The following is a 21,077-nucleotide window of genomic DNA, read 5'->3' as shown; positions in this document are numbered from 1 at the left end:
CATTAACGAGTCCCTAAATATTAGAAACAATGGCCTTGAAATGACAGGGCTCAATTCTTTTAGGATCAGTGGGTGGATGCCAACTGTTCCATGTACTTTATCTACCTTTTATTCTGTCTAAATATTTCTGGACCCGTATTAGTGTCACGGGTGCAGATAGCATTAGCGTCAGTTCCAGATGACATCAGGGTACCTGCCACATAGTCTCTAATAAAGTTTTAACTGCTAATCCCCCCCCCCCCCAATTAATCCATTGACTCCCTATCACAGTATCAGTACTACAGTGTGCAGGTCTTTTCTCTGATCACTGTATTAATGTCACGGGTAACGCCAGATGACGTTAGCGTCATTCCCAGACAGCGTCAGATTAATATTCATTATCACATTTAAGCCTTTGATCACCGGTAACAGTAATGCCGCGTACACACGATAGGATTTTCTAACAGAAAATGTTCGATGGGAGTTTTTTGTTGGAAATTCCGACCGTCTGTAGGCTCCATTGGACATTTTCCATCGGAATTTCCGACACACAAATTTTGAGATCTGGATCTCAAATTTTCCGCCAAAAAAATCTGTTCTTGTAAATTCCGATCGTGTGTACATAAGTACGATGCACAAATTTCCACGCATGCTCGGAATCAAGCAGAAGAGCTGCACTGGCTGTTGAACTTAATTTTTCTTGGCTCGTCGTACGTGTTGTAAGTCACTGCGTTCTTGACGTTTGGAATTTCCGTGACCGTGTGTATGCAAGACAAGTTTGAGCCAACATCCATCGGGAAAAAAAAAACATGGATTTTGTTGTCGGAAAATCCTATTGTGTGTGTGTACAGGCGTAACACACACTATACACCTTCATTACTAGTATAGTCTAAATGGATCAATATCTTTGATCAGGTCAGAACGTCCCCAATAGTATAGTGTCTCCAACAATGAAGCTTTAGCAGGATCAGTCCAGACACCTGCCAGCACCTCCCTTTAGCCCCTCCCCAACAAGTGCAGGATCAGTAGATCAGTCACTTCCAATACATAATACACAAAACCTTAGCATTCGTAAGATCAGGCCTGATCTCTTCTAGCACTAGCAGATGAATTTTATTTGTAGTGGTTCAAGCAGTCCCTGACAGCCAGGTACTTTTTGTTCCCAGGAGTCGTACTAGGTACCTATAAATTTAGTGGCCAAAATGTCAAAGGAACGGTATACAAGTGAAGAGGCCTACAGGATCCTGAGCATGGCAGATAAGAGCGATGGGGAGTCCTCACTGTCAGATTCAGGCTCAGAATATGAACCTGTAGAGAGCAGTGGCACCCTGACAGATAGCTCTGACAACGGAGTAGAAGTCCCTGCTAAGGTCAGGCATACCCGACCCTGTTCCCTGGTTTCTGAGGTGCTGCAGTCACATGATGATTCCCGTTTGCAGCAGAGAGCCAATACTGGTGCCACTCTACCTTTTGGTGAACTGGTGAGCACCTGTGTCCTAGTACATCCTGGTCATAGACAAACCGGCAATGCAGTATCATTTGGTGTCCCATAAGTGCAGTCCAAGCTGGTGCGGTGGCTAGCACAAGTATTGCCTCGCAGCAACCAAGAATTAAGAGTACAAGATCTGTATGGATCCATTGTGGACCAAAGCAATTTTTATGCCAATCAATATATCGCCACAAACCCAAATTCGAACCTTGCCAGACAATTCACATGGAAACGTATCACGGTTTCTGAATTAAAGATGTTTTTGGGCCTATCCTTCACCATGGGTGTTACTGAAAAGAATGAGTCACGTTCATATTGGTCCACAGACCCGATATTCATCATATGCCCATGTTCTCTGCTGCCATGGCTAGGCATAGATACAAAAAAATGCAATTTATGCACTTCAACGACCATGAACTCTGTTGCCCTCAAGGTGACCCTGGATTTGATCAGCTCCACAAAATTCGACCCCTCGTAAATCGCTTTAACCAAAAATTGCAGCCTTATATACGACCGAACAAGCTATCTGCGTAGATGAGTCCCTGATTACGTTTTCTGTTTATATCGCAAAAAATATGAATCCCAATAGTGATAAAATACCGCCAAAAGAAACCTCTATTTGTGTTGGAAAAAAAGGACATTTGGGTATTGCATTGCATGACCACGCAATTCCCATGTAAAGTAGCGCAGTGCCAAATTGCAAAAAATGCTCTGGTTATGAAGGGGGTCAAACAGAAAGTGATAATAATGGAAGAGTCAATGAGGGAGGAGTCAATAACCCAATCATTGTGGTCTTCAGGATCAGTCCAGTCTTCATCTTGGTTGTTCTCCCCCCATCCTCACTCTCTGACCTCTGGTGGGGCTCAGCCCCGCTGTTATTCATGACTAAATCATGGACTAAATAAGGAAGTGCAGGACTTCTTGTGTTGGGAAGATGGCAATGAGTGATAGAGGGGGAGGGGACACTCGTCCTATAATCCCCTCATCACTGTCACTCCTATAAAAGACAGTTCTCGTTGTTTCCTCCCTCTCTGACTAAGGTCCATGAATAAAGAAATGATCTGGTAGGAGATCAGAGGACCCATTTACTAGTTACCTTGAGGGGGGAATTGTAAGATCCTCAGAGACAAAGCTGCCTGATGTGGGCGGAGTCCTGGTTTAGGGGAACCAATCAGCTCATGTCTAGTAATAATCTTTGTATTTCTATTTTAGTAGATGGACGGGAGATGAGGAAAACCTCAGAGGATTGTCTCACTTTGTCTCCAGACTGTAAAGTAGAAGATGAGGACATCACACAGTATAGTCCAGGAGAAAACCCGACTACCTCAAATGTCCATCCGGCACCACACAGTGTAGATGGACCATCGTATTCCTCTTATCCTGAGGAACCTCAGACTGTGAGGGATGGTGCCGGACCATCGTATTCCTCTTATCCTGAGGAACCTCAGACTGTGAGGGACGACATCGTTCTCCTCTCCTGAGTGTGGGAAATGTTTTTCACAGAAGTCCCATCTTTACAATCATCAGAGATCTCACACAGAGATGAAGATGTATTCCTGTCTTGAGTGTGGAAAATGTTTTTCAGACAAGTTCAGTCTTTACAGACATCAGAGATCTCACACGGGAGAGAAGCCTTTTTCCTGCCCTGAGTGTGGGAAATGTTTTTCATGGAAGTTCAATCTTTATATACATGAGAGATCTCACACGGGGAAAGGCATTTTTACTGTCCTGAATGCGGGAAATGTTTTTCAGATAAGTCCGGTCTTTACAGACATCACAGAACTCACACGAGGGAAAAGCCACTTTCCTGTCCTGAGTGAGGGAATTGTTCCTCACTGAAGTCCTGTCTTCCTGTACATCAGGGATCTCACACAACCCTCAAAATGTATTAGTGCCTTGAGTGTGGGAAATATCTTTTATATGAATGTTGCTGTCATGTGGGGAAGAAGCACACCCTGATATACACCTCAGATATACTCCATGGCTGATCTTCATCATGGAAGAAACAGTTGATAAGGAGATCAGAGATACCAAAGACATGGATGAAGTGTTGTATCGTGTTGGCCATTGATAGCAGTAGAAAAATAAAAATGTCATTCCCTTTCTGTAACACACTGCACTGTTACTGACTGCAGGATGTTAATTAACCACAAGATGGCAGTGTTCTGCAGGTTTGTTATTACAGACTTCAATATATCAAAGCAAAGGCTTGTTGAACTTGAGTGCTGATAGCAGGACTTCTGTCCCCAGTCATACTGAAGCAGACTACATTTCCTGGAAGAGTGAGACAAAGGGGCAGGGGCAGATGTAAAGAAAAGCTGTGAGAGGGAAGTATGTGTGGGAGAGCAGAGTGCCGATCCAGTAGGCCTCAGACTGAACCGGAGTGCCCAGAAGAATTCCCAGAGTGGTAATTGTGATGAAGAGCAGGATAGTTGGTTCTACCTGCAGGTTATTGCCAGGAGCACCATTATCTCTGCGGGAGGACAGTGAGGAAAGGATGCCCCCGAGCAACAGGGCCATCATTCTGCACCGCTGCTCTCCGGGATTGGGTGAGAGGGTCCCTAATCTGTACCATACTACTGCACATTAACAGTTTACAAGTAGTTATTGTTGCCAGTTATTTCAGTCTAGGTTTCATGCAATACAGGCTATCTACATCAGTGACCCACTCAAGTGCCACGCACTGTCTATTGACATTAATAGACTCTGTTTGCCTGATTGGTAGGTACTGAAGTAAAGTATATTGGCCCAAGTCCTTCTCGCACAATGAAGCAATAAGTTGCACCCATCACCTTACTCCCACCCATCTTCTATTTGGATAACCTCCATACTTTTGAACACAGTTTAAACTCCCAGTTTTGTTGCCTTTACTAAAGGGGAACTCTGCCTAATGTGTCATCATTGCTAGGAAATTTACTGTTTGAAGGGAACAAGTTATATCATATATTTCTGAATTTTTACTGCCTGGTTAATAAAGCCTTTTGGCCTGTTGGACATCGTCTTGGAATGTCAGTAAAGTGAGTTTACACAGCAGGGTGGGTGCAACTGAAGAATGCTTATCAGAATATACATCTGGAAAAAGGATTTGTGCATACCCCCTGGTGATGGGGCATGAGCGTAGGAAAGCTTTGCCTCACACCATCCGGTGATGGGAAGATTAAAGTGCCCAATTGCCATGCCTACAAACAGAGCTTCAAAAGGCCAATTATTGCTGGAATGTTGACCTGGGTCAAGGAAGGTGTTCATAGATTTATGGTGCCCCCTTGTGGTAGAGAATAACATCCTTCCTGGAAGATGTTTAGGGGAATAATATACTTCCTGATGGTTAGGATAAATGGCCTCTTATAGCTTCTCATTGGACAGAGGACTATATGGGAAGGCAGAGGCTGTTTGTGTGGGTTGTGTCTGAGTGTGCTTCAAAAAGTAAGGGCAAATGATTAGGCACGCTCTTTTCCCATTGAGCCCAGCCAAGAGACACCGAATACTGAGGATGACCTTTACACAAAGTATCATACATACTCTTTTTGTTTTTATATGCTCTGTAGTATTCTTTTAGTTTTTTATGTTCGTATTTCTGCTATCTTTGTCAATAAATGAGACCTTTGCTTATTTGAGCATTGTGTTTATTTCTATAGCTAACCTTGTTATTATATCACCACCATTAACCTTATCAGAGCTCTGATAGACTAGCTAACTATAGGAATAGACAAGATCATACATATTTATAATAAATAGGGGGAATCCAAATCCACCCCATATTTATTCCAGTGACATTCCTCATTCAAAGGGGTGACATCTACACTGTGCACCAACGTAAAGAGCTCCACCAAAGCCGGCAGAAGAGTCTCTCTTGCATACTATGGTAGCTCATCTATGGACTTATTGTTTGATGAAACCTAAGAGAGTTAAAGACCGGTTCTCCTTACTGGGAGCCCAATTCAAGATGGCATACCTTCTTCATATCTCTCTTTGGGGAAAATTCTCTCGTTAAGAGAGCTCTGGTTAAACTCTCAGTCCTGCAGAAGGGTTTGATTTAATTAAAGTGATATTGTACTATATTTCAGTGTTTTGTTTCTTCTTGCATGGGTCACCCTGTAGCAAACCAGTTATTGACCCTTTGTGTAAATCTTCAAGCTAATCTGACTCTAATACAGACTGATTTCTTCCCATCCAAACACTGTGTGATTATTGTGTGTATTACAATCCAGGAGAAACATCTGGCTAAGGTATCACGGTGGTGTCATCAGGGGTTGTGCTCCAGCCAGGGCTCAGAAATGGACAGGGAACCCAAAATACTCAGCGGCTCCTGAGGGGGTAGCAATACATTTCATTGGCTGAGTACAGTTTGTGTTGTAAGCTTTCACAAACACTTAGTGGTCTATTTAAAAAAAACTGGTTGGTGTTGGCAGGTGGCACTAGTTGGCACTGATTGGCAGTGGCACTGGCAGGTGGCACTGATTGGTGGTGGCACTGGCAGGTGGCACTGGTAGGTGGCACTGGTAAGTGGCACTGGTTGGTAGCAGGTGGCACTGGCAGGTTGCACTGATTGGCAGTGGCACTGATTGGCGGTGGCACGGATTGGCGGAGGCAGGTGGCACTGATTGGCGGTGACACTCGGCACTGGCAGGTGGCACTGACTGACGGTGGCACTGGCAGGTGGCACTGGTTGGTGGTAGCAGGTGGCACTGATTGGTAGTAGCAGGTGGCACTGGTAGGTGGCACTGATTGGCGGTGGCACTGGTTGGTGGTGGCAGGTGGCACTGGTTGGTGGTGGCAGGTGGCACTGGTTGGTGGTTGCAGGTGGCACTGATTGGCAGTGGCACTGGTTGGCACTAGCAAGTGGCACTGATTGGCAGTGGCTGGTGGCACTGGTTGGTGGTGGCACTGACACTGGCCTGTGGCACTGATTGGCGGTGGCACTGGTTGGCGGTGGCAGGTGGCACTGGTTGGTGGTGGCAGGTGGCACTGGTTAGCGGTGACACGCAGCACTGCCAGGTGGCACTGATTGGCAGTGGCGCTGACAGGTGGCACTGGTTGGCGGTGGCACTGGTAGGTTTCACACGGAGCACTCTGTTACTGAAATGTAACAGAGGAGCTGTCAGAATTGAGCTTAATGTCGGAATGGGCGGGACCCAGCCAGGGTGTGAAACTGACAAGTAACGGAGAGGCGGATCTGTCAGATTTGAGCTTGATGTCGGGGTGGGCGGGACTTGGCTTGGTGGGCGGGACTCGGCAGCTATCGAACACCAGCCAATGTTTGGGCTGCTTAAGAAAAGGGGCGGGGCCACATACACGTAGCAGCCCGCCCAGATCCCATTGGCTGGTGTTTGATAGCTGCTGGGTCCTGCCCACCCCGACATCAAGCTGAAATCTGACAGATCCTCCTCTCTCAGTTGCTTGTCCGTTTCACCTACTTAGCGTGGCGCCGCTGAGTGTGGAGGAGGGAGGAGGACGGTATCAATAGTGAGTGGGCTGGTGGCACCTTAGGCGCCAGGTTGCAATTTCTGCCTGGGGTTTGTCGAGCCCTGGCCTAAAAACATTTGTTTAATACCCCATTCACACAGAAGGAACATACATGCATTTTCATAGGGAAAATTGTTACGCAGCTTTTTTATAAATAGACTCCAATATGTCAGGAGACGTCTATTTAAAAGTGGAAGGAGTGTAGCAGGTAAATAAACATCCCTCCTAGCAATGTTATGTAGCACCCTCATAGGTGCTAAGCTGTCAGGAAAAAGTATTCCCTTTTTGTAATGCTCCTCTGTAATCAGTGGAGCTGCTGCTGATTGCTTTGGACTGATCAAGCTCCACACTTGATTGCTTCTCCCTGCTTTCTGGAAGGCGCCAGAACATAGGAGTGGAGCAGGCTGAATATTTATGAGGTCTCGGCCAATCTCTGAGGGGTGTGCTCAGAAGGTGGCTGGAGAGAACATAAATGCTCTGGAGCTACTTTAGTCTAGGTCTCAGTAGGAGAAGCTCCCAGCCTTGAAAACTGTGACCATCCCAGGTCACCCTGCACCTTTAGCAGGAGCCCAGTATAGCCCCCTACTGAAAGGCTGGGGCTCTATTTTCAGAGAGCTGTAGAAGGGAGATTTAACCTGGGATCTAGTCTGGAGAGTCCACTACACAGCTGTCTGCCTGATGCCGAGGAGGGCCCCCCAGCACCCAAGGACTTGTAAGTATAGACCTGAGAGCAGGATCTGGGTGAATGCTGTTTGGTTACTACCCTGTTGCACTAAGACTGAAGTTCACCCAGCCTGGGACATTGCTTTTGGTACCCAGAGCTGTCCACTTCTCAAGAGCTGTTGCTAAGGGACTTTTCAAGAAGAATTAGTTGCAAAGAGAAGACATCATACTTCTGATCAACATTCCAGCGTATATCACACCGCTCCCTCTGCCCTAACCAAGTTACACTGAAATACATTCAGGAAACACAATCCCCTAGACTAATTATTGAGCCAGAAATGTTGATGATACCATTTGCCTGGTTGCTCTTGTGCTACGGGAAAAAAGGATCTGGGGCAAGATAGTTGGACCAGCCAGAGTTTCTGCACTACAATTATTACCTGACTGCAGTAATGCCACGTACACACGACCGGACTTTTTGACGGACTAGGTCTGACCGTCTTGCCGACTGACATTCCGCGGAGTTCCGACGGACTTTCCGATTGAATGGACTTGGCCACACACAAGCACACCAAAGTCCGACAGATGTAAACGTGATGACGTACGACCGGACTAGAATAAGGAAGTTCATAGCCAGTAGCCAATAGCTGCCCTAGCGTCGGTTTTCGTCCGTCGGCCTAGCATACAGACGAGTGGATTTCTTCATAGGAACTTGGTCCGGCAGAGAAATTTGAAACATGTTCTATTTCTAAAGTCTGTCAGATTTTTGGACAGCAAAGGTCCGATGGAGCCCACACACGATCGAATTGTCCGATGGATTTGTTCCGTCTGACCCTTGCTTTCAAAGTTCGGTCGTGTGTACTCGGCATTAGGGGGAGCTCCAATGTTTAGGCTGGGTTCACACTATTGGAAATTGGATGTGGGTTTCCCTGCATCTAATTTGCATGTCAGGAACCTGTGACCGGCTCTCAATGGAGCCGGTCAACATATCTCCGGGACAGCTGCGGAGCGAATTGCACAGGATTTAGTTGTGTCTTCTGGTCCATTTCAGGTCAGCCAAAAATTCTGACCGAAATTGGACCTGAAACGATGAACCGGACCCCTGCTGCGAGTCGTTCCGCACAGAAATGTGAACCCAGCCTTAGAGCGTGACCACAGCAGAGTGAGTCTATTTAGCTCCTATTAGCCATTTCACTGTCAGAGCTGTTTTTGTATATTTCTTTGCACACATGAGAAAGGAAAATTCACCTTTCACAAAAAGTAAAAAAAAAATTGCATTTTTTAAAATTTTTATAAGCAGCCTCTAAGGCCGCGTACACACGGGCGGACTGTTCGCCCAACCTTGTCCGCTGAACAGTGTTTGGGCGGACAGTCCGCTCGTGTGTGGGCTTTCAGCGGACAGTTTCAGCGGACAGTTGGACGGACAAAGTCTTTCGGAAATTCCGAAAAACTGTCCGCTGAAACTGTGTTTGAGCGAACAGTCCGCCCGTGTGTGGGCCTGTCCGCTGTACTTTCGAAATGAGCGGACTGTTCCCGCTCGGAAAGTCCGCCCATTTCGAGCGCGTGTACAGGTAGGCGGGGCCCGCGAAGGAGACGTCGCGGGCTCCGCCGCCTGGAATGGGCTTAAAGGGGAACCCCAACGCCGAAAAAAATCGGCGTGGGGGTCCCCCAAAGTCCACACCAGACCCTTGTCCGAGCACGCTACCCGGCCGGCCAGGAAAGGGGGGCGAGCGAGCGCGCCCCCCCTCCTGAGCCGTACCAGGCCGCGTGCCCTCAACATGGGGGGGTGCCTTGGGGAAGGGGGGGGCGCGCGGCCCCCCCACCCCAAAGCACCTTGTCCCCATGTTGATGAGGACAAGGGCCTCTTCCCGACAACCCTGGCCGTTGGTTGTCGGGGTCTGCGGGCGGGGGGCTTATCGGAATCCGGGAGCCCCCTTTAAGAAGGGGGCCCCCGGATACCGGCCCCCCACCCTATGTGAATGAGTATGGGGTACAATGTACCCCTACCCATTCACCTGTGAAATAAAGTACAAAAAAAAACACAACACAGGGAAAAAATATTTTATTGCACAGCTCCGGGGGGTCTTCCGTCTTCGGGGGTCTTCTCGCCGGACTCCTCCGCTATCTGTGTGTAGCTCTTTTACTAGCGGAGGAGTCCGGCTTTCTTCCTCCCCGCCGCCGGCCTCTTCTCCCGACTTCGGGGGTCTTGTCCCCCTCTTCGGTTCTTCTGCCGGGCCACCGCGCCTTCTTGTAGCTCTTTTACAGGCGGTGGCCCGGTCTTCTGTCGCCGCTGTCGTCGCCGCCGCCGCCTTCCGTTCTTGTTCTTCTTCTTCTTCTCCTGGAGATGTTGACTCGACGAGCTCTCCGGCCGGAATGCCAGAGCCGCGCTGTGCGGTCACTTATATAGTGACAATGGGGCGGTGTCACATGGTATATGTCACATGGGTTGGTCACATGGTGACCCCGCCCCTTACGATGTCATAGTCCCCATGTGACATCAACCCATGTGACCAACCCATGTGACATATACCATGTGACACCGCCCCATTGTCACTATATAAGTGACCGCACAGCGCGGCTCTGGCATTCCGGCCGGAGAGCTCGTCGAGTCAACATCTCCAGGAGAAGAAGAAGAAGAACAAGAAGAAGAACAAGAACGGAAGGCGGCGGCGGCGGCGACGACAGCGGCGACAGAAGACCGGGCCACCGCCTGTAAAAGAGCTACAAGAAGGCGCGGTGGCCCGGCAGAAGAACCGAAGGCGGCGACAGAAGAACGGAAGGCAGCGGCGACAGAAGACCGGGCCACCGCCTGTAAAAGAGCTACAAGAAGGCGCGGTGGCCCGGCAGAAGAACCGAAGAGGGGGACAAGACCCCCGAAGTCGGGAGAAGAGGCCGGCGGCGGGGAGGAAGAAAGCCGGACTCCTCCGCTAGTAATAGAGCTACACACAGATAGCGGAGGAGTCCGGCGAGAAGACCCCCGAAGACGGAAGACCCCCCGGAGCTGTGCAATAAAATATTTTTTCCCTGTGTTGTGTTTTTTTTTGTACTTTATTTCACAGGTGAATGGGTAGGGGTACATTGTACCCCATACTCATTCACATAGGGTGGGGGGCCGGTATCCGGGGGCCCCCTTCTTAAAGGGGGCTCCCGGATTCCGATAAGCCCCCCGCCCGCAGACCCCGACAACCAACGGCCAGGGTTGTCGGGAAGAGGCCCTTGTCCTCATCAACATGGGGACAAGGTGCTTTGGGGTGGGGGGGCCGCGCGGCCCCCCCTTCCCCAAGGCACCCCCCCATGTTGAGGGCACGCGGCCTGGTACGGCTCAGGAGGGGGGGCGCGCTCGCTCGCCCCCCTTTCCTGGCCGGCCGGGTAGCGTGCTCGGACAAGGGTCTGGTGTGGACTTTGGGGGAACCCCCACGCCGATTTTTTTCGGCGTTGGGGTTCCCCTTTAAGCCCATTCCAGGCGGCGGAGCCCGCGACGTCTCCTTCGCGGGCCCCGCCTACCTGTACACGCGCTCGAAATGGGCGGATTTGCCTCCTCCTTACATGGGCGAGTCCGTTCATTTCAAAAGTTGAGCGAACTGTTTGGCAAACAGTTTGCTGAAACAGTCCGCTCGTGTGTGGGCAAGTCCGCTCATGCAAATTTTGAGCGGACTGTTTGACGAAACTGTTTGACGAACAAGGTTGGGCAAACAGTCCGCGCGTGTGTACGCGGCCTAAACCATTGTACATGCAATCAGCAGATTGTGGGTGCAATGAAGGTCTCCTGATGGCTTCCAGTGTATGCTGCCTGTTCGTACCTCCTACGAGCAGAGCAGGTAGTTATATAATGGCAGGAACCATCAATGAACTACCTAGAGAGCTCACCAGTGCCCTGGTTGTTCATTGAAAATGACAAGTCATCAGCCACAAAGGCTGACAGTAGTTGTAATTTTCTCATTCACAGAACTCTGTGAATGAATGATACAGCCGACCAGGGGGAGAAGTTCCATGGCTCGCTGTCACTAGAAGCAGTGGATCAGAGAGAAACTGCAGTACTGGGAACATTACATGTTCCACCCTGAAAATGGATGAAACCTATAACGTGTTCCCAAAGGTGAACTTACTGTATCCTTTAAAAACTATTTTTTTTATATTCTAAATGCAGAGGCCATTGAGAATAAAATGGTAGTTACATTTTTTTATGTCATGTGTGTAGCACCCTGGTCCTAAACTAGGGCTACAATGTAAATGTAGTTTTTGGCTGGGCTTTAGGCAGCTCAGATTGATTGTACAGTTTATCTGGCCTTTCCCTAATCTCAATCCTGTTGTGCATTTCTCACTGTAGATAAACGAAAAAACATAAGCCGCGCTTAAACAAAGAAAAATGTGATCAACTACTTGTACAGTAGTATTAAGATATACACTATATAGGGTACAGTGATATTAGGATATACACCATATAGGGTACAACAACCCTTTAAAAATATGTGCGTAATATAGAACACATATGTATTATTGTTCTAGATTCAAAACTTCGCTGCTGTGATTCGCTATATAAAATAAGAATGCATGACATAACTTATAAATACGAAAAATATATAAAACATCAACACCCAGTGTATAAACAATAAGTCCGTGTATAGAACGCCAAAATGATTGACGTAAGGCTGTAAATATAAGACCTCTAAAAATAAAACATAATGTTCATGTAATCCAAACTGAGAAAAATCGTGTTCAATCCACCACCAGCATGTGTTGAGATTTGCTGCTTACCAGACGAATATGACCCCCCACTACAGAGGGTCACACAGAGCTCTATGAAATTGTGCACCACTTCCAGCCACGGGGGAGGGGATTCCACGATGTCCTCCTGACCTTGCTGCTTCAGAAGCTCTTGGGAAGAAAAGCTCGCTCCCGTGTACTTGGCTCAAGGTCCAAAAGAAGGACTCAAAGGCAGGGGCATCAAAATCATAAAGGGAGATAAAACTCAAAATAGTATAAAACCCTTTTATTTTGGGATAAAAAATATAAAAATACACTTACAGGTGTGTAAAAGAAAATACGCCTTAAGTCCGTGGCGCCGGCCGGACGCACACGGACAGACCCGTTCTCCTGGAACCCGTCACAAACACGAGGTGATAAATAGCGTACCGCTCAGCCCTACGCGTTTCGCAACAAAATTGCGTCATCCAGGGGCCTTTCTCACTGTAGCCAGTAGGTGTCATTGGTACCACAGGCCAGTTTGAGATGGTACAACTAGGATTAAGTTATGAATGAATTCTTCTTCCAGCCAGCCCAGTAGGAGGTTCTTGGCCACTGGTGCATTCTGGAAGAGGATATTTGGGATTTGCCATGTGCGCGCTCTCTTGCCTCAGGCCCTCCTGGCCTTAGGATGTGCTGCTTAAGTGAGCCCTGCAATTCGGCCGAGAAGCCTGTCCGAGGCCTACTAATCCTGAGGTGGTCCTTAGGCTGTCTTGTCCGGTGTTTGGAGGATGCACCTATAAATGTGCTTACAGTGTTGCCAGGCCGGCTTAAAGGCTCAGACACTGTGAAGCTGGATCTTGTTCTACAATCTGAACCGTGTTTGCAGTATCGCGGTATTCGGCTTAAAAGTTCTGGTGCAGTGAAGCTGTACTTTTTATGGCTCCAAGGAGTCTGTAAGTGATCTGCTGCTGGTATCTGAGACCCCTTACCCCCTCTCCCACTACCTTCTTTCAAGTTCCACATTAAAGCTTTGAAAAGATCAAATTCGCTCAGGACTCCCCATTATAGCCATGGACTCAGCCTTGGGCTAAATGCTAGCACCCCTGCCTGTCTCTGGGGGTCACCACACCACCTCTGGAGGTCAGGGTGCTACATTTTTGGCGCCCAATGTGGGAGCTGACAGAATAAGTTAGCTGCTGTCCCTAGCAACCAACTTCACCTCAGTAATTTTATCTTAGCACCATGGGGATTGTGAACTGTGACATTGAGTAAAGCTCTAGGGCAGTGATTCTCAACCAGGCTTCTGTGGAAACCTAGGGTTCCTCCAGAGGTTGCTAGGGGTTCCTTCAGCATTGGGCAATTTCTGCCTCTCAGATAAGATCCCACTTATACCATTGATCTTTTTAGCTAAGTGTAAGGACCATTCTTCCCACTGCCCATCACACTAATGCATCATGAGTTGTAGATTTCAAATTTTTTACAAAGAGAGAGGTTTCCTGGACTTTGTCACTTTTTCCAGGAAGACAGGGGTTAATTGCAGATCACATTCCTGATCATGTGAGCTATGGGTGGAGTGAGAGAATCCCGGTGTCTTGTCGGATACTGTCCCCCGTCGGATACATCTGGTGGAGGGGTACACTAGGATAGTGTGCACACTGCATGAAGACCAGCATCACTTTTATCCATGGCTTTATGATGGACTGTCAAGATTTTGTTTCAATATATTAAGGATATTGAAATAGGAGGAAAAATAGACTTGGCGCTATACCATTTTAGACTCAAAATAAATAAATAATTATAATTTGCATAGATTTTCCAGCGTGCTGGTAAGTAATAAAAAATTAATAAATAGAAATAAAAGAATAATGGTGAAAAACTCTCCATGTAATGCCTAACAGTAATCTGTAGTAATTATTCTTATATATATGCTTTTTAATAAATATCAATAAACCATAAAAATCAATAAGCCATAGAAAACTAATAGAACATGCAATTCCTAAATTAAAATATTAAAGTGCAAGTGCCAGTGAGAAAACATGTGCCAGTGTTTGAATGCACAAAATTCAATTACAAAATAACAAAATAAATGTCCAATCAATTATCTGTTTTGCATATCATATGTCCATTAGTGCACATATTAAATATCATGTGGCGAAAAAGTCCGTGAATAGATGACGTCTGAATGACGAAACGTGTAGGGCGTGGCCAGACAGCATACACCTCTAGCTCAGACGGCGAGGCAGCCGAGCGGGACTTTTATAAACCGAGCAGCATAAACAAACGAGATTGTATTGATTGCTTGTGAGTAATTTTATGTTCATTTAAATAAAATCTCAATTTATAAACGTACTACACCATGGATATGCCTCTTCCTTGTTGCATATAACGTGGCACGCTATACCAACGGAGGAACGAGGGACTCCCACAACCACAGCAGAGGCAAGCCACTAAGCAACACAGTGGCTTATACTGTGGAGGCTGATCCACCCCAGGCGGGGCTATACCTCTGGTGAGAGCAATTACACAAGTGGTCACCAAGCACCGGGAGCAACATTTGAAGTCACCCCCTCCCCCCCCACTTATAGAAGAATTTTCACCATTTTTTTCACAGTTTTTTCACTTTTTTCACTATTTTTTATCATCAATTTTATAATCAATTTTTATCACATTTTTTCCGTTTTAATATTCATCATTAATTTTTATAACTTCCCAGGTTTTGTTCATCTGCTTTATTTATATTTTTATTCCATCTATTCACGGACTTTTTCGCCACATGATATTTAATAGGTGCACTAATGGACATATGATATGCAAAACAGATAATTGATTGGACATTTATTTTGTTATTTTGTAATTGAATTTTGTGCATTCAAACACTGGCACATGTTTTCTCACTGGCACTTGCACTTTAATATTTTAATTTAGGAATTGCATGTTCTATTAGTTTTCTATGGCTTATTGATTTTTATGGTTTATTGATGTTTATTGAAAAGCATATATATAAGAATAATTACTACAGATTACTGTTAGGCATTACACAGAGAGTTTTTCACCATTATTCTTTTATTTCTATTTATAAATTTTTTATTACTTACCAGCACGCTGGAAAATCTATGCAAATTATAATTATTTATTTATTTTGAGTCTAAAATGGTATAGCGCCAAGTCTATTTTTCTTCCTATTTCATTTCATTGTTCCACCCATATTGGGTGAAAATTTAATAGAGGCCGCTCTTACCAGAACTATATCTAATTGCTCCATAGCGCGACCTTACCCCCTCTTCTTGCTCATATTAAGGATATTGTCCAGCACTTGGAGCACTTGCACTTTATTGTGGACATTATAAATAACTCAGTGTTTTGTGCAAGTTTTTGGATTTGTTTCACAGGATATACAGTATTTATTATTAATTCAATATATTTATTAATTAATATATTTATTAGTAGATTTGTGTAATATATATTTTTTAGTTATTTCATTCATTTATTCACTGTTTGATCTTAGCGCCGCACATTTGTTATGTAATTTTGTACTGTCACATTTAGGGAAGTGTGGGGAGTGCTGGCAGCTGTCTATTTTATTTTATTTTATTATTTATTTTTCATTGCATTTTTTAATTTTAGCAGCTCACAAAGTTTTCACCTATGTGCAACATCTAGCAATGGCAGACATACTGCAACTGGAGGTTCACTTTGGCTGAATACCCACTCATAGCTCCCAACTGTCCCTGATTTCGAGGGGCTGTCCCTGATTTGGAACAATGTCCCCCTGTCCCTCATTGCTGCTCATTTTGGTCTGATCTATATAGCTGTATATAAAATGCACTTTTTATCCATCAAAAAGTGTTTTCCAGTGCTAAACCTTTCACCTGATTTCTAAATAGGTACATTTGTAAATTCTAAAAGCCAATATAAAGGAATAGTAGTGGTAAAAAAAAGCATTTGTGAGTTTAATCAATCTTTTTTTGTACAATTGTCCTTTAAGGGGGTGTAACAAGGGGTGTGTCCTATGCCTGCCTACTTTTGCTAATGGGTGTCCCTCATTCCCATCTCTAAAAGTTGAGAGGTATGCCCATTTAGTTCAGTTATTCACTGACCCTCTCAAACAAGACAAATTCTGTACAAACATGAGTTCAGTCCAAACCCGGAGTTTATTCCAAGTGGTCCATTTATTGGTCTCTTATTGGTGACCAATGGCAGAAGGATCCCTTTATATCAGTAGTCAGTGGGAGAAGGACATTCTTACATTGTCAATAATATATCGTTACTGAGTGCCAGAAATGTTTACTTGTTCTAGGGGCCGCTAGAAACCTTTGGAGGAATCCTGGCTGAGAAAGGCTGGACTAGGCAGTAATATATTTCTTTCCCCCTTGGTGGGAGTGGAGATGACCCCTATCTATAAGGATATACAGTACATACACACACACAGCACAAGGCCATGTTCACACTAACGGGATGTTTCTCAAGGCTGCAGTTCCTCTGATATCCACAAGGTGGTGATCTCACCTCTACCCCGACAGGAAGTCTCTATGGTATACAGACAGGAAGTGATGTCAGGTACACACAGGAAGTTTCGGGTGAGAGGCGAGTCAGGAGGAAGTAGAGAGAAGAGTTACTATAAGTGGCAGCAGAGGAGGTAATAAGATCTTATTTTCTATTTACACCCAGTAACCCCCCGTCATGTCCGTCCTCTTCCTCCATAGTCACTGTGATATCTTTTATCTCCAGCAGATGATGATACACACATATATAGTGTGGGAACCTAGATTAACCCCTTCAGGGTCAGAACATTTTCCTACTAACTATGAGCTCAGGCGTGTTCGCATGGAACACGTGCAGAGCCCGCCAGGAAGTCGGCGCAGCACTGCGCTAATCACAGGCAGTGAGACATTGCCCTGATGCATGGCTGCAGAGATCGGGAAATTTCACTGCCTGTGATTAGCGCAGCGCTGCGCCGACTTCCTGGCGGGCTCTGCACATGGCCCATGCGAACACACCTGAGCTCATCCCTATTCCCTACTTATGGGACCGGAAGTTCATTCTCTTCATTTTGGAGTCACATTTCCCACCAATCACCTTCTCACCTCATCAGCCTGTACTAACAGATTATATGGTTTTTATTAGGGGTGGGGATGTGGGGTTATTTTGGGTGGATTGGAATATGTATGTCTTTATTTTCTAAGATTCAAATAGGAAGAAAGAGGGCCAATGTCTTTTGTAGTAAATGTCCTGAAAAAAAATGTCTCCATTAGGGATGAGCTCAGGCGTGTTCGCATGGAACACCTGCAGAGCCCGCCAGGAAGTTGGCGCAGTGCTGCGCTAATCACAGGCAGTGAGACATTGGCCCGATGTGCGGCTGCAGCGATTGGGCAATGTCTCCCTGCCTGTGATTAGTGCAGCGCTGCGCCGACTTCCTGGCGGGCTCAGCACGTGTTCCATGCGAACACGCCTGAGCTCATCCCTAGTCTCAATAATGATCCCTGTCAGCACCCTTTTTTTTCATTCTAAGATGTGATCAGTAAAGTCTCCGGAGTACATGGAGATCAGGGGAATATGATGTGTGCTGGCAAAGCCCAAAGACAAAGTTCATTGTTCCATTTAGGAGAGTTAGGAGAGGTGGGACGCGCTTGGGAGAAATGATCCTGTGTATGGAAACCTCTCCGGGCGCCCCCTACAGGTCCTCCTCCCAAGGTCCCTCCATCTGGCACTTTTCTTTTTATTTGATGGTCTTAGGACGTGGGTGGACCTTTTGCATCCTCACAAATAAGGATGAGCTCAGGCGGGTTCACATGGAACACATGCAGAGCCCGCCAGGAGGTGGGCGCAGCGTTGTGCTAATCACATGCAGTTAGACATTGCCCGATTTGTGCGGCTGCAGAGATCGGGCAATGTCTCACTGCCTGTGATTAGCGCAGCGCTGCGCCCACTTCCTGGTGGGCTCTGCATGTGTTCCATGTGAACACGCCTGAGCTCATCCCTACTCACAAACAAGACAAGATTGTTGGTCTTGTGTTGTGTGTAATGACTCCAGAATTCCTTTTACCTACATAGTGGGCGTCCTGTGTGGGTAAATTATATCTTAGTGGGTCTTTAATAAAATAGAGAACTGAATGATGAGGTGAGGAGGATTCTGGGAATATCATTTGATTTTACTATTTGTGTTCATATCCTTAGAGTTTTCCTCCTGTGAAGTCTGGAGATCATATGACCATCACATCACCTCCACCTCCCTCCCTGATAGAATAGAGAAATGCAAAGAAGATTCTAGAAGTCACCAGAGAGATGATGGAGGAGAGGTGAGGAGGATTCTGGGAATTCTGGGACATTATCCAGTAACAGACAAGGGATGTGTCTGGATGGTGACTGTATCATTGTGTGTGTCAGGTTCCTATAAGGTGTCAGGATGTCACTGTCTATTTCTCCATGGAGGAGTGGGAGTATTTAGAAGGACACAAGGATCTCTACAAGGACGTCATGATGGACAATCAGCCGCCCCTCACATCACCGGGTAAGAGGAGACTTTATTGTAAAGGAGAGAGCAGTACGGAGGCTCCACCTAGATCCCCCATCATCTGATAAACACATAGAAACAATGTATTCAGTCAGTGTGTGTGTTTCCTACAGATGGATCCAGTAATGGGAACCCACCAGAGAGATGTCCCCGTCCTCTGTATTCCCGGGATTCCACACAGGAAGATCACACCATCCCCCACCATCATCAGGTAGATAATCACTGATTATGATTATGATATGGTTATGACTTATATACAAACATATTTGTACAATGAATATCTTATATTATATTTAGAGTGGAATTCTTAGGGATGAAAATATTGTTGTTAAAGAAGAGTATAAAGAGGAGGATGAGGAGTATGGAGTGATGGAGGAGTTTTCAGAAGGACACAAGGATATGATGGAGCCACCAAATACCAGGAACCCACCAGAGAGATGTCCCTGTCCTCTGTATTCCCGGGATTCCACACAGGAAGATCACACCATCCCTCACCATCATCAGGTAGATAACAATCACTGATTATGATATGGTTATGACTTCTATACAAACATATTTGTTACAATGACTATCTTACATTATATATAGAGTGGAATTCTTAGGGATGATAATATTGTTAAGAAAGAGGAGTATAAAGAGGAGGATGAGGAGTATGGAGTGATGGAGGAGTTTTCAGAAGGACACAAGGATATGATGGAGCCACATAATACCAGGAACCCACCAGAGAGATGTCCCCGTCCTCTGTATTCCCGGGATTCCACACAGGAAGGTCACACCATCCCTCACTGTTACAAGGTTGGTGGGACGGAGCATCTACAACATGGATTTGTGGAGCCAATGTGTGGATTCTTTTTTTTATGGGACCTTATATTTTATAGTTGATATTTTTGTGCAGGAAGAAGATCTGATGGATATAAAAGTTGAGGTTAAAGCAGAAGAAGAAGAGAGGTATGTGAGGGATGATCAGCAGTCTATGGAGGAGGATGGAATAACGGGGACATTTATAGAGGAGGACACTCCTACAGAGATCAGCACAGGTGGGTCATTAACACTAAATACATTCCTCCACCCATACTGCTCACTGATTGGTCCAGAGTAGGGCGGGGGCTGGGTGATATCAGCCTGTAATCCCCTGGTCACTTTCCTGAGCTGTGTTCCCCGTCCTGTATTCCTGGATTTCTCTCCGATAATCTTCCTTCTCTGTGCTGCCGACACAATTTATGTATCTAGACTGGAATTATTGAGATTTTGGGGTTCAGCTGGCAGCAAAATGTTGATTTTCATCTCTACCTGTAATCCCCTCATCGCTGTCACCCCTATAAAAGACAAACATGGATTTGGTCCAGTTATAGGTAGAAGACCCTTAAGGGTTGGCATCACGTCCCATAAATAGACAATAAATGGAGATAGAGGGACAAGGGATTTTAACGGTGCATATAATAAGATTCTAACTGAGAAAGAGGAAAAGTTTGTTTTATAATTTTTAATAAGTTTAAAGTTAAAAAACATTTACACAATAAAAATGTTTACAGTGGTTCACATATATGGTGGTTCTGAACAAGCAGGTATACTTGAAAAAATACTGTTGCACGTTAGCCTGACATGTTTCGCTGGAATGCTTCTTCAGGGGATGTGCGAACTGTCACATAAATATCAAGATAAACTGTATGTGTGTGTATATATATATATATATATATATATATATATATATATATATATATATATATATATATATATAATATATAGAGAGAGAGAGAGAGAGAGAGAAAAAGAAACAATGACTAAATAGACAATGGCATACATATATAAATCAATATATTGATAAAAAGAACATAGCACAGGCAGGACACCAAATAAAGCGTGCTTACCCTGCGAACACGTCCATCCAGTAACAACCACCAACCAAACCCTCAGGCTGACCCAAATACCCAGAGGAGGTGTCTCGGTGCGGTCAGAGGGCAAAGAAAACCAAGCTGGGAAATGATGCAAAATATAAGCAAGGATAAGTATTTATATTATAATAGAGCATTCCGCTGTATTCATGGAACGGCTAGGAAAAAATAAATGAAAAAAATAAAATAAATTACTTGTTACTCGCTTAAAATATATTGTAGCAGAGCCTAGGGTGGAGGATGACTTGAAATAGCCTGCTAGGTATTATTAACAGGATGTAACACTAGTGATAATGAAAGATAGGGACAAGAAACAGAGATTGGGAAAAAAATATGTATAAACCAAAAATAAATATAAATACCTTATAATTTAATTGAAAATTTGAAAAAAAAC

The 21,077-nt window shown here is 45.4% G+C and overlaps 2 protein-coding genes across 6 annotated transcripts in view; one reads left to right on the top strand and one right to left on the bottom strand.

Annotated features, from left to right (window-relative positions):
- LOC143989539 (uncharacterized) overlaps positions 1–21,077 on the top strand; it is a 427,264-nt gene that overhangs the window by 94,122 nt on the left and 312,065 nt on the right. The window contains exons 1-5 of one of the 4 annotated variants that reach the window (XM_077489693.1): positions 16,835–16,916; positions 18,455–18,576; positions 18,665–18,788; positions 18,905–19,002; positions 19,089–19,295. The exons of 1 other annotated variant lie outside the window; for it this stretch is intronic. In XM_077489693.1, the coding sequence (XP_077345819.1) occupies positions 18,704–18,788; positions 18,905–19,002; positions 19,089–19,295 (390 nt within the window). In that variant the 5' untranslated portion in view covers positions 16,835–16,916; positions 18,455–18,576; positions 18,665–18,703. Of the gene's footprint in view, positions 1–16,834; positions 16,917–18,454; positions 18,577–18,664; positions 18,789–18,904; positions 19,003–19,088; positions 19,296–19,379; positions 19,587–21,077 lie in introns of those variants that run through there. 2 more of the 4 variants (XM_077489691.1, XM_077489700.1) reach the window with 2 other exon arrangements.
- The window catches only part of LOC143989627 (uncharacterized), a 111,132-nt gene that overhangs the window by 42,465 nt on the left and 47,590 nt on the right, over positions 1–21,077 (bottom strand). The gene's annotated exons all lie outside the window — the stretch shown is intronic.

The sequence above is a fragment of the Lithobates pipiens genome, unplaced genomic scaffold (genome assembly GCF_037356315.1).
Source record: "Lithobates pipiens isolate NorthernLeopardFrog02 unplaced genomic scaffold, aLitPip1_a1.2 Scaffold_18, whole genome shotgun sequence".
Classification (NCBI taxonomy): Eukaryota; Metazoa; Chordata; class Amphibia; order Anura; family Ranidae; genus Lithobates; species Lithobates pipiens.
The sequence above is the reverse complement of the archived record's forward strand: the minus strand, read 5'-3'. Positions and strand labels throughout refer to the sequence as shown.